This window comes from Brachyistius frenatus, unplaced genomic scaffold (assembly GCF_029030835.1).
Source record: "Brachyistius frenatus isolate BFR_SWC_R1_liver_20210118 unplaced genomic scaffold, ASM2903083v1 Contig_77, whole genome shotgun sequence".
Taxonomy (NCBI): domain Eukaryota; kingdom Metazoa; phylum Chordata; class Actinopteri; family Embiotocidae; genus Brachyistius; species Brachyistius frenatus.
This window is the reverse complement of record NW_027210676.1, coordinates 834,112-848,219: the sequence shown is the minus strand read 5'-3', so window position 1 is coordinate 848,219 and position 14,108 is coordinate 834,112. Positions and strand designations below refer to the sequence as shown.

At 40.7% G+C, this 14,108-nt stretch overlaps 1 protein-coding gene across 4 annotated transcripts in view; it reads right to left on the bottom strand.

Annotated features, from left to right (window-relative positions):
* Window positions 1-5,809: 5,809 nt before the first annotated feature.
* tln2b (talin 2b) overlaps window positions 5,810-14,108 on the bottom strand; it is a 74,399-nt gene continuing 66,100 nt past the window's right edge. For 2 of the 4 annotated variants that reach the window (XM_069708651.1, XM_069708653.1), the window contains exons 51-54: window positions 13,562-13,667; window positions 12,738-12,757; window positions 12,205-12,329; window positions 9,920-10,009 (exon numbers count right to left, since the gene is read on the bottom strand). In XM_069708651.1, coding sequence (XP_069564752.1) covers window positions 12,225-12,329; window positions 12,738-12,757; window positions 13,562-13,667 — 231 coding nt within the window. In that variant the 3' untranslated portion in view covers window positions 9,920-10,009; window positions 12,205-12,224. Of the gene's footprint in view, window positions 8,170-9,236; window positions 9,363-9,444; window positions 9,628-9,723; window positions 9,787-9,883; window positions 10,010-12,204; window positions 12,330-12,685; window positions 12,696-12,737; window positions 12,758-13,556; window positions 13,668-14,108 lie in introns of those variants that run through there. The other 2 variants (XM_069708655.1, XM_069708652.1) reach the window with 2 other exon arrangements.

Below are 14,108 nucleotides of genomic sequence, written 5' to 3'. Positions count from 1 at the left end.
AAACCTTACAATATGTTTGTATTCAAGATTCCCAAATAATAATCATTTGATATATATTGCAAAAGACACACTTTGATAGGATCTTTACCTTCAAAAAACAGCCATTAATACCCAGAAAACAACCGCTGTAAAACAGTTCAAGGGTAAAACAAACAAATTGCTTCCTGTAATGAGGTCTCTGTTCCCCAAAATCCTTTGCGCTCACAGGTGTGCCCAAAACGAGCAGTGCCATCTGGTGGCTTTACTGAAAATTGGAATATCTTGCCCTCTCTGCTACATTATGACAATATTTGATTGCTAATCCTGAAATGCATGGGTCATTTCTTAAACACTTTGTATAAGGTAGTCTAGATAAAGCCATTTAAAAAAGAAAAAGAAAATGGTTATTGAGCAAAGTATCACTGGTTGGCTGAAGGAATGGATAGCCTTCATGCGGTATCTCCAGCATTTTTGTGGGGTTCCTTGACCAAAGCTGTTCTGTAGCTTGACAAAATAAAGACGGCACAGGCACCTCTTTTTTTTCTTCAGGCTTAATGCCAGAGGTTAGTGGCAACAAGAGAGCGCTCTTGTGAGATCATCTGACTACCAATGTTGGGAAGTTGGCCTGGAGCACTGCTTGCAGGCTACTGTAAATTTATAGGAGCAGGGTCAGGTGAGTTGATGTATCTATATGAGATTCCCTCATCAGTTCTAACCTTGAATTTGTTTTGACCAGTTATTTAGAGCCTCTTTTACATGCTCTGAATGGCTTTGTCATTTTCAGGCTAAAGTTCTGCTTTCAAATGCTTTGATCCATGAATGGTACAAACTCAAATGCATCTTTTTTTTGCAAAACTGTTGTCGTCAAAAACCCTCCAATACCAAAGAAAATGCTGCTTTGGATTGCACCTGTAGCTGCTCTATTACATTACTGTGACAAAAATCCAAACAAACACACGCCTCTACCATTGTGTCTGTTTCAGGGCAATTTAAAAGTAACACTATGAGGTCAAACTAGATATTACAACATTGTTCTCTATAATTTCTCTTCTGCGCACTGTTTTTTTTTTTAGGAATTATATTTTATAAGGTGATTGGGTTTCTATATGTCAAATCTTAATATGAAATATAACTTGTGACTACAGCTGTTATACATAAATGTAATGGAGTAAAATTTCCATAATTTCCCCTGAAATGTAATGGAATATAAAGTGCCATCAAATCAGGTAGACTACCTCAGAATTGTATTTACAGTGCTTGAATAAATGTACATTGGTACTTTTCACCATTAGGGATAACTAAGAAGGGAGGTAATCTGAGCTGAGTCTTTGGTATTAAGTAAATACAGTAGAAGAAGAGCACACAGGCAAACTGTCCATGTCAGACATGTTGTTCTGTGGACAAAATCACATTGATCGTTCATCACACCAAATCATCTTGTTTGGTGTCAGTGTTGAGAAAAATCTGCTGAGCCCTAAGTGGAGCTGGTGTTTATTCAGCTTTCACACAGGGCGGGGAGGCCGCAGGATTGAGAGGAGAAAAGGAGCCAAGGACTTTTTTCTCCGCAGAAATGTGGGCTGTCATCTAACGAGTGTGAAGCAAAGTTTCCTTATTAAGACAGAGGGGTTTGGATGGACGAGTGTTAGATTTCATTCTAGACAGCTTAAATCCCAGGAGACACTGCAGATCAGTTCCAATCGGCAGCACAGTCTGAGACAGTCAGTTCCTCTGCTCCACTGCTCACTCTCAACTCTGTTTCAGGCATGAGCAAAACTGAGAAAAATCAAAGCAAGTCACTGAGGAAAACCAGACTTTGGAAAAACGTGTTTGGAGTCAGACGATATCATTCAATAGATATTCCTGACGTTACTTGCAGAGTTGTCCAAAATTAGCACCCAAGTTTTGAGTCTCAGCTCAGTCCCAATATAGCCCTGCTGTCATTGCTGACTGAGAAATACTGTGCCTTCCTTACATGATGACTAAAGGAGCTGCTGTGCCGTTAGGGGAGAAACAGACAGCAAATATTGGCACTTAGCAGCAGATGAAGCTGACTGCAGCTACCTCACATACCTACTTCACATGAAAGCACCTGTTATCGCTTGGAAAGGATTGAATTCTGTCTTCTGTACTATTACATAAAGGCCAGAGTACAAGACACTTCCTGAAATTTGACACTCAAAATATTACTTTCATGACATTTGGCTGGGCAGCCAAAGCATAAAGCATGTGAATCAACTCGGTTCATCATCTTTCATAGAAGGCATAATTTTAACTTCATCTAAAACTCCCAGGCAAATTCTGTCCAAACGAATAAAATCAACCACTACATCATTCAGAGCAATAATACTGTAACCTTTTGAGTTTTAACTTTGTGACACTACAGCTGACAGACAATATCCAGCTCCAAGTTATGAAAACAACGAAGACATCCTCAACAAGCCATGGTAACTATTTTCATTAAATCAGTGGTTGCACAGTGATGAGTTATGGAGCCAACATTTTGGGAGAACCCCACTGATGACCTAAAATAGTCATGTGCTCCAGACATGAGTAAAATGCTTTTAGATCCATCAGCTGCTGTCTCCTAGGTTTATGTTCAGGAGCACTGCTTCTCGGAGCAGGTAGACGGGTGGCATGTGAGTATCCTTAAACAACAGGCATCCTCAACACAATGACCTCACCCACTGTGACCGTAATTCACCGCTATATTCAACAGTGTTTCTTTTCTTCAGCCTTTTCAGGGCATTTAACTGCCAACACAGTGCAAGTGTGTTTACATGAAGATCATCCTCTTCATGTACACTTTACACTAACAGCATCCCCTGGCACATGAAGTGCCTAACAGTTGTACTGAGGGACACTTGGATAAAGACAAACACAATTGTCAGGTCAGTCGTAAAAGTCGTGATCTTCAGGTACAGGGTACAATGGTACAATGGCAAAATATGACTAATACAATTAATGTGATATAAACAATCCAGAAAAGCAAACTGTGTGAAAATTTCAGGGAGGAACAGATTGTTAAGTATATTCTTGCTTCTCTGTACCAGACCATCTTTGGGTCTGAACCACGTGAAACAAAATGGACTGAAGCCAAACAGCCATTCAATCCATAAACAATGCTGGTTTCCACTGTTTTATCAGCTTGAGCAACCTCTTCCTTTGCCGTCATTGTACTGACAAGTGTAATGAAATGGGATTACAAATTTAAAATATGATTCCTGTAAACTTTTATACAAATTTTGAAAAGCAGGTGTGCTGGGAAAGCAGTCAAAGGAGGAGAACATCCCTCACATTGCCCAAAGATTACTGGCTTTACCTTGTTGTTCTCTGATCGTTTGTTCTGACGGAGAACTGTGAAAGATGCTGTCAGGTTGAAATGTTGTCTTTGATCAAAAGAAAAAAAGGGGAGAGAAAGAAAACAAACTCGCTGCACACTTTGGACAAATGGTCCAGCCCAAAACCCACAAGCTTTTCCTGATGTGCATTTTTTCCAAACCTCACTTCCTCTTTCATCACTTTTCTCTAAAAGCAGGAAAAAACTGGCACAGGGCAAAGACTGTTTCCCTCTCTCTTAACAGTATGCTTTAACACACCCGTATGCCCTCTCAATCAGTTTAATAGTATTAGCCTTACCAGTAATGTGTTCCAAACAAAAATAAAAATATACTGTCCAAATTTATGGTCAGTTCCCAGGGAGATTTCTTGTGCTGGAAGATTTCATTTACATTTTTATATATAAAGAATTCACCAATGTTATGTGATATAGCTTACCGCAATTCCTCAAAAGGCTAATTGAGTATCTGGCAAACAATTACATTTCAAGGAGTATTATTAACATATAACTTTTCCAGTGTTGACAACTCTCAGTTTCACTGAGGCTGTTCTTAGCACGAGCCATGATGCCATTCCTGAACAGTATCATTTCTGAGCAAACAGTAAATTGCCAGTTATTAAAACTTGGAAAATTTGTATCAGCCGAGTGCATTTTCCGTTGCCCTGCCTCAGTCTAAACATTGTGTAGGTTAGTTCCAAAATGATGAAAGTGGAGAGTTGACCCAGTGTCATTTGGCTTAGCCACAGGATAGCATGGCTTCATTTTTGAGAACTTGAGTGTGTAACAAAGCCTGAACTAAATGGCTGCCAGGCTGCGAGGATTAGATATGGCACAAGCCACAGTGACTGCAAAACAAACTTTCGAACACAGCAAATTTAAGACATTTAGGATGCCACAGATTTACACTGTTGGTGCTAAGGATTATGTGGCATTTAGAAACTCCAGAAACTGTTATCAGGTTCTACTGCTTCATTTAATCCTTTAGATGAAACAGTTGAAGCAACAGTTTCGAAAATTTTACTGCCTGCACAATTATTTCAAACAACAAAATTCTTGATACACGAATAATGCACATTTTCCTATAATTACGGATGATTTTTTTTGCATTTTTGGAAAACTTGAGATCTTGCTAAGAGCTTTGGAGGTTTTGATTAGTCTCCACATGACTTTGTAATGATAGACCCACCAAAGAGTCGGTGAGGTTGAGGAGGTTAATGACAAATGCCACGGTGTAAGAGATCAGGCATCAAACCTTGTGGCCGACAAGGTGCAGGTGGAGCACACGTGCAGGAAAATGGCGTGTGACATGCAGTCGCTTTAATGCCAAATGACAGAAAAACACACAGAGCTTGAGAAATCAATACAGGCTAAGAAATGAACAGAGAGGTGGTTGAGTGAAAAACCTTGACCTTTTTTATTTTCATTGTAACCATCGTGGTTGAAATTTTGCAGAAGGCTATAAATACACAAGCTTTTTGGACACTTGCAAAAACAGAAGGTGTTTAGTCTAAAATCACAAAGTTCAGGACAAAAAGAACTGGACCAGACCATTTCTCTGCTTTACCTCACAAATTTACTGAGGTTTTGATAGCTATATACAAATGCCAGTTAACCAGACAAATATCCTGCTGGTCCCAAGGACTGAGGGAAAAGGGAGGGAGACAGAAAGAGAGGGTGAGCAGTGGATGGGCACTCCCTCTTAAACACATGGCTTCAGTTTTCCCCTCTCCACGCATGAGACCAAAACACTTATACAACCAAATATGGTGTTCATTAGAACGGTAGTGTATTGTACCGGCCACCTCAAACCATCCTTCACTCACTCTGCTCTCATACGCTGCTGATACAGAGAGAGCATCGGCTTCAGCATGAAATAAGTAAAGTATCCCCTGAGCAAACTAAAAGGCCAAGTAAAGCCTGACTGATTGCCAATAGACGAAGAATCGGTAAACATGAGGCTTCTTTTTAAAACCCCTGTAAAGGTTGTAGCTGCTCAACTGCATCTCGGAGTACAAAAACACTGTGAATTCTCATTCTTTACCAAAACATCTAAATGAGGATCACTGCATACTTCAAGGTCTGGTCCGTGAAGCAAGAGGGAAAAAAAGTGCATTCACAATGTCCATATTTGGTCTTGCTAACTTTGCCAATCCTTGCAGTAGGACATATTTCTCCAAACATCCACTGACCCCCTGACTGAACTATGAAGGATTACACTGACATCTGCTGGCAAGAATGCAGAATGTATTATAAAACATGTTTTTTGCTAATTTATATAGTTTGAAAAACAAAAATAAAAATGAATGTCATTTTTTGTTTCTCCTTATCTGGGACCAGATTCAGAGTGAATTTTACACCACTGAGTTTGTGGAATATGAGTAAGGAACTGGTGAAGTAGAATAAACAGTGCAGGCAATGAGAAAGGAAAGCAGCTTCTAATCGACACATCATTTATCAACTAAGGACAAAATAATCTTAAAGCGACTGGTTGTTTTAAACTCTTTATTTTTGGTGAATACAAAAAATACTTTCGTGACCAGATAAATATTATACATAGAGCATCAAATCATAAAACTGATGCAATCTGTTAAAGAAAGCACGACACCTATTCATAACAGAGCTAGTAACTTTTTCTATTTCCGTTAATACTCGGACAAATCAGTTAGACAATATACTTTAGGGTAATTCTTACATTTATTGATAAAGACTCAAATTTTTTTTAAATTTTTTATAGTGGGTAGACAATGAAACAAGGAAGTTAATTCAGTTCAACATTTAAGAGGGACTCGGCATAATGAATTTCAACAATTTCTCGGCTTCAGACACAAATTGCCACATGCTCATTGAATGCAGTCTAGTGTTAATCTCTAAATCCTAAGGTATCCACAGATGCCCTTTTACAGTATATCAGCATTATAACATTGTCGGCAGGTAGGCCACCAGCCAAGGCATTGTATTGTATGGCAAAGGACTTGTTTATTAAGACCCCAAGAGGGATTAGACTGGCATAATGTTCTGATCCAGAGAGGACAAGGCTCAGGCTCCCACCTATTCTGATCATCAGCTGCTCGCAGGGCAGAATCAAGTAAGGCACTAGTACACAATGCAGACCAGACACAGGCTTAGACAGACTGAGGAGATGAGCTGCTGAAAATTTCAAATATATTATACATTATTAAACTGAAGGAAAAATTATAATTGAATCAGTTTTCTCAATCAGAGCGTGAAGCTATTTCCTTCTATTTGTGTTAAGAGAATGTCCCACATTTAATATAATGGAAGCTTTGAATTGTCTTCTTCAGTGCATAAAGTTACAAGCAACTTCAGAGCATAATGTATGCTCATTTCATTCAAGAGCCCAAAGCCCAATATCATCCCACATGATTTATCTTTCAACCAATAACAGCGCCGACTCTCAGTATTGTCTCGCTAGAATATTCAGTGTAACGTATTGCTATAGACGAACAGTCAAAAGTAAAATGACTTCGCCAAAGACAGGGCAGTGACTGGTAGAAATTAACTGCATGGGAGTGTGTTTGTGTACAGTTCAGCGGGCTCCTGAACATAATCTGGCCAGTGTAAATGGTGGAGGAATTAAAACATGAAGACAAGAGAGAACAAACATGACGATGAATGTAAACATATGTATTCCTTACACAGCTCTGTGTATGTGAGGGAAGAACTGGAGGGGTTACATGGAGGGACTTAACGTACAAGCAGCAAGACATATTTGGTCACATATAGTCCAGATTCTCTGAATAACACAGATTACACCAGTCTGCTCTATAAGAAGTACTTGCTTCCAAATCGGTTAAGAATAAACATCTTTATAGCTCGTGCTGGCCGGTGGTCTGTTATTTTATTACTTACTCCAGTCAGAGCCCCTCGTTGTTTGGCATCAAGCTGAACAACTTGATCTTTAAAATATTTGCTCGTCTAACAGCAAACCCCAAATTCACATTTTTAGTAAAATACAAGTGCCTTTCAACTCTATACTACTCTATTGGTTAGTAGCTTCATTGATATGTGTAGACATTATGGTGCATGCAAGCCAGTGGTGAAGTGAGGCATCGCCTTCCTGCCGTTATTATTCCTTTGAGGTTTTTTTTTTTTTACATTACAAACCATGGACCCTTAGATTTGTTCTGCCAGCTGCAGAGGTAACATCAGTTCATTTCTATTTGCTCTAAACCTTCAACGATTACAGAACATTCAGTGATTATAGAGGATTTCTGCATTTGTAACATGTTTGATTCATGATTGTAACAGTCAGTAAATGCTCATGACGCAGTAACACCCACAAAGCAATGATACGTTTATCATACAACATAATCATACTGTCTCAACTTGCTTGTAGTAACAACCTTCTTCATGATAAAGTCTCAAGGTCAATGGCATTCACTGACAAATACATATGCACATCACACACACACACACACACACACACACACACACACACACACACACACACACACACACACACACACACACACACACACACACACACACACACACACACACACACACACACACACACACACACACACACACACACAAATACACTACAGAGCACAGGCACTTGTTTTTCTTACCAAACAGGCCTGTTTCAAGTGCTGTATAGTCCTCAGTTATATGAGAGTAAAGCAGCCAATAATCCATCGGCATCGTCTCCCCATTACAAGAAGGTCTCATCAGCGCAGCACACATCCTGTCTGCTCAGTCAATCAGCCCTCATCTTCCCTCAGCTCACTGGGCAGGAACTTGTACTGCTGCTGTCGGATCTGAGCCAACTTCTTCCGCGCTTCCTCCAGCTCGCGCTCCTTCCTCAGCATCTCCTCCTGAGCCGCAATGATCTGAGGAGAATGAGAGCAGCTGACAGAAAATGTGTCTTCCACCCTTCACTATCTAATTCCTGTGGATTGCTTGGTATGAAAAACCAATAGCTGCACTGTGCTCAGCTCACATCTATAAAGCTTGTTAGCTCCACGGGGAGAACGTACACAAAACAGCAGAATGATTAAAAAAGTGTAGCTCATTTGATAAGACAAAGAGAATCTTTAGTGAAGTAGTGAAAAGCATTTAAACGTTACAGGCAAACAATATTTCAGGGAATTTAAATGTACAATTGCTGAAATAGCTGAAAATGTGTTTCAATTCGTTCCGACAAGAGTGAATGTAAAAAGCTCCTGAACTTGGGGGATAGGTAACACACAAGAACGAAATGTTCTAAATTCAGGGACTGCAGATGGAAATGAGCTAGTAGGTAAATCTGGTACAAAAATGTCACATCTTTTCTGTGACTTTTTGCAAAAAATATAGTGTTGGCCATATTTTTAAAACAGCACAGGGAAGAAATCACAGAAATCCTCACACTGTCATCTCACTAATTGTTTTCAGATAAAAAAATTCATTATGATTGTGAAGAAATCCCTTAGAAAATGTATTAGAAGGTATGTAAACATCATATCACAGTCTAAAGTGGTTAAAGAAAAAATGTTGTCCAAAGTTCCCCTCAGTGTGACAACAGTCAGACAGGAGGGACTCAGTGAGCCTCACTGAAAACTTCCTGTGGCACCGCAGAGTTTTGAAAATAGACACTCATCAATTACTGTTGACTTTTTTTTTTGAACAGATGAAAAGGAAGCAATTTCTCAGGTGTAACAGAAAATGTTTAAAGTCTTGTGTGTGATGTTTTACAGCTGCTGATGTCGAGCGAACCTGATAAACAGCTTTGAAAGAAAGCCGACAGTCTGTTTATCCACAGCAGGTCATCTCAGTTTCAGAAAAACAACTGTGGCATTTCGGCATACCAGCAAGAGGGCAAGCATTCAGCAGCCTTCAGTGAAAAGGGCACGCAACGCAGTGGGAATGATTTCTTCCCCAAGCTTCAGGAACACACTTCTCGAGGAGTTTGTCTCACCTGAGCTATGCCTCCAACGAATTTGGTCTTCACTACAACACTGTCATCCTCAGTCTTGTCGAATGCTGCTTTCTGAGCCGCCTTGACCAGGTTGTCTGAAGCTCGCTTCACGGCGTTGCCAGCAGCCTTTAGAAAGACATTCTCAAAGTTAGCATGCACACAATTCCCCTGTTTCCACTGACTAATTAAAGCTGTGTTTCAGTGTTACCTGCAGTCTCCTCATGGCCTCAGAATCCTGGTCTGCCTTCACCTTGCAGGCCACCAGCAGCTGAGCTGTGGAGGCCGCAACCTGTTTGGCTGAAGAGATGAGCTTCTCCTCACTGGCGTGGCCCTGCACTGATGCGTTAGCTGCCTCACAAAGGTTACTGGTGGCTGCTGCTACCATACGCGCCTGCATTAAGCAACAAATTCACACACACTCTTGGTTTGGGTTTACATTTTTTGTTTGGTTTTTACATCTGGATTAACTTTAAATAAAGCAACTTACAGCTGATATGAGACCCTGTGACCACTGGCCATCGTCCACTGCGTTGGCTAGATTGGATCCCACCTGAGGTAGAGTTTGGGAAGAAATTAAAATATTGAGTTGCATGATTAGATATTTAATGTACCAGTGCCTAAGCGTCTGAGGGTTCATACACACTGACCTTGCCTTGTGCCACCAGTTCTCTCTGAGCTGCAGATGCAGATTTAACAAGAGCACTAGTTGCTGCAGCGATGGACTTCGCTGCTTCTAAGATCTGCTCCTCAAAGTCCAGCGTCTCATCTGCCTGCTGGAAGGAAAACCACACATTAACTTATATGTACAAGTTTAGAAACGATTATTGTTACAGCTGAGATGACAAAATCTGGAGGGAAAACACAGAATGTGTTAGAGTAAGAGTAAAGTAATAGAATGTATGCACATTACTTTGTAATCAGCTTATAAAATATCCACCAAGTGCTAGTTTTTAGTTGCATATGTAATCTCACACACAGCCTCCTAAGATCTTTAAAATCCCCCAAAATCATGAAGGACATGACCTCAGTGTCCTCAAAGGTAGCTACGGTGATTTTTGACAGCATAACCTATAATGTTCAACCTTATCTTTCACACAAAGCACAATCGAAAGTGACAGCAGAGCATCATCTGAATGTGTTAGTCCATTTTCCCTCCACCTCAACTAAAAAGCAGTATGAAGATCACAGGGCATCGGTTCAGGGAAATTTATCAAATGGCCATCTCTGCATCAGCAGTCAACAGCTTGTGATTGACCACAGACCTCCATAAACACATAAGGCACACGTGGCTGGAGACAGGGCGGGACACTGTAGGAATATGTTTGATATATAGTTGGACTGAATAACAACCTAATATATCAAACATATCAGACAGAGCCCTGCAGAGAAGGCTTCCAGGTCTACAATGGCTTGGGGGGTGGAAGTGGTGGGGGTGGTAGGGGTGGTGTGGTGGGGGTGGGGCGAGGAAGCATGCTGGGAGCAGGAGAGGCCTCCCTTCTTACTGGGGGTGGGAGGGATGAAGGAGCAGAGAGGAAATGAAGTAAAGAGAAACAAGAAAGAGAATCCAAGTTTCAGAGGAAAAAATAATCACAATTTAACATTTGTTTGAATCTGAGGGCGACTGTAAAGACTGTTTCTTGCCTTCAAGAATTATATGTGCTACTTTCTTAGCTCTGTCTTCTGTCTGTCTGTCTGTCTGTCTCAGAAATAGAAGGGATCTGGGGTAGATCTTTATCAGAATAAAAAAAAAAAAATCATATATATATATTTACTTGACACCACTTTGTGGATTTAAATAACAATAATCATGTGTTCACAGTCACAGAAAAGTGTTTTGTTTAAATTTTGTCCTGTGCAACACTATACGAACACAAATTACAAATAGGCAGTATCTTACTTGGTTTTTAACTACAGGGGATAATAAGCCATGGTCATGAATAAAAACTGAACTGTCCTCACATGAGGAAAAACTGGATTAAAACGCAGTGGAATTCTCCTTTTGAATGGTAAGGCTCGCTTCCTGTTACATCACTAGAGGGAGACATTGACATCAAAAAGAGGAAAAGCCTTTCACCCACTAATCCCCTTTCATAATACAAAGGTCCTCATGAAGGCAGTCTGCAGCTGTGGAATTATAGTATGAGACAGAGCATTATATGGTCTTTATTAAAACTGGGGTGACCTCAGTAAATGCTCTTTCACATCACACAGACAGAGGGTTGAACTGACAATCACATGTACGGGAAGAAGTACAGAAAAAGGGGGAAGCACTAGAGGCACATAAGGAAAAGCACTAGGATCCAACTATCCAGTCTCCAGAGACAGATAAACAACACAATCATGCAGAGCACATGACAAACACAATCCTGTATTGCATACAGAACAACGTAAATGTAATTTGTCTTTCCGAAAGCACTTCCACTACCATCTATTTTCTCTGCGCTTTATGTGTGGAAGTTGTTCTGTTTTTTTAGGCAATACCATAGCCTGTGGGAGGGGACGGGGGTGAATAACAGGCTGAAAGAGCCTCCCTTAGTATAGTTTAGAAATGAGGAACACTGCAATAAAACAAAAGAAATAAGTTCAATAAGACAGAGAACCTGTCTTTCACAAAAGGTCACAACAGTTCATCACACACTTGAACTCCCTCCAACACAAGCTTGAAGGCCCAGCAGTGTATTTGCGTCTCCTGGCAATGGAACTCAAAATAATGTCCAAAAGTACCTTTGAAGAAAAGTCAGCTGACTGAACCAGCTGTCTTGAGTCAACACAGAGCATGTAACAAAGAATAATTTTCTTCTTTAATGATATCACAATTGCAGCTCCAGTACTGAAAAAAATATGACTCCACTTCAAAGTCAGTGTCACCTTTTCCTACCTACGCCCCTTACCGTCTCCCTGCTGATTAGTGGCAAAAGCTGTGTGTGGGTTTGTGTGGGTGGAAAAGGGTTGAGAGGGGCACTTATACCTTGGGCTTGGCCCGGGGTCTCAGCTGCTCCAGTTTCTTGGCAGCAGCTTCAATGGATGCTGCTGCTCCGAGGAGCTCAGTCTCAGCGATGACAGTGGGGTCTTCAGGGTCCACACACTCTGATCCTGGACGAAATCACAACATAGCCAAACAGTGATTATCACATGATCTTCTTTTTTTTATTTTTATTTTTTTTATTTTTTTAGCACAGACTCAGTACCAGTACAAATACTCTGGTTGTAGCATTTTATTTGATTTAACAAGAGATCAAACCAACAGTAATGCCTCAGAGTTAAGTAATATAGACTAAAGTTGGACAAAATGCACATTTGATGGATCATTGTCTTTTTATGGGTTTTTAAGTGCCCATAAAATGGAGCTGTTTGGGAACAGCTTGGTAAAGCAGATGGAACGATGTTTTCGTAGATTATGTCGAGCTCTAGGGAAATCTGTTCTGCACCCCCAACCCCCAGCCGTCTACTCTCTACCCCCTTCTGACTCTATGAAAGGTGATCTGAAGGAACAAAACACACCATATCACACTTACCTCCATCTGAGGCAGCACGGAAAGAGCAAGGGGAGAGAGAGGGAGAAAGCACATGGGACATTAGAGAGGTGAAGTGGATAGCCCCGCTGTGTCTCAGGCTATACACTGAAATCTAATTCTCATCTAAACACAATCTATTACTCCTGTCAGATGCAGCAGTGCAGCACTTACAGGAAGCACTCCAGTATGTTTGTGTCATAACCGTCGTACAGAGCTTAATTTGGAACACTTTGCACAGCAATCACTCTACGGGATGATTTCAATATTCTAAAGTGATTTTCATGATTTTCATCTTTATTAGGGACGCAGACAGGTTCGGTGGCTTGACTCACTAGCTAGTGCTGGTATTAATATTATTCATGCACAAGAGGATTAGGGCTCCTTTGACTAATCTCTAACATCTCCACAATCCTGTCATGGTTTTTAAATTTTTTATCAAATTGAGTTGGCTCCTGTTAGGAATCCCCTAGCTACAAAATCAATGTATTCTGCAATGTCAGCTTTGCCAGTGTTACACTGCTGGGCCCGTAATGTTATTCTAAAATTAAAATCTTTTGACCAAATCTTTTTTGGAAAGCACAGACACTTCAATAAAATTCATGTCTCTTTATTAAATAATATCATACTGCTTCATAGAGTCCCACAAGCACGTGCTATGCTAAGAATACGTGACATCCTTGTGTGTTACATGGTCCATAAAATCGTTTCGTCAGTCGGAATAGGGTCACCAGTAACTAAAGGTTGTCAAATTTAACTCTTGCTTGTGTGTGTTGTTTGTGAGTGTGTGATAAGCAGTGTGTGTGGCCTCACCTTTCATGGCCTCAGCTGTCTGGACGAGCTCTGTCACACACGCTGCCACATGCTTCGAGTGTACAGCAAGCTGCTGCTTCTGCTCCGGTGTGGGCTTCTGCAGCACCTGAAAACACAAGAGCCCAGCACACACACACACACACACACACACACACACACACACACACACACACACACACACACACACACACACACACACACACACACACACACACACACACACACACACACACACACACACACACACACACACACACACAAGTAAACATAATGCAAAAGGTGAGTCACAAAGGTGATGGCTGACCAAAAAAAGCATGCATGTTTGTTCTCGCATGTTTTGAACCTTCCAAGATCCCGTTACCTCGGCAACACTAATAACTGATTGACTGTAAGAGTGACCACTTCCTTCCAGAAAGTTAATTAGTGTTGCAGATTTATTTTTCAGGTATTTTTCTGACTAGTTAACTGGCACAGTTGCAACAGAACACAGTTTCCTCCATAAAGGAAACCACTGTGTATCACAAGGGACTTTGATTGACTAAAGTCC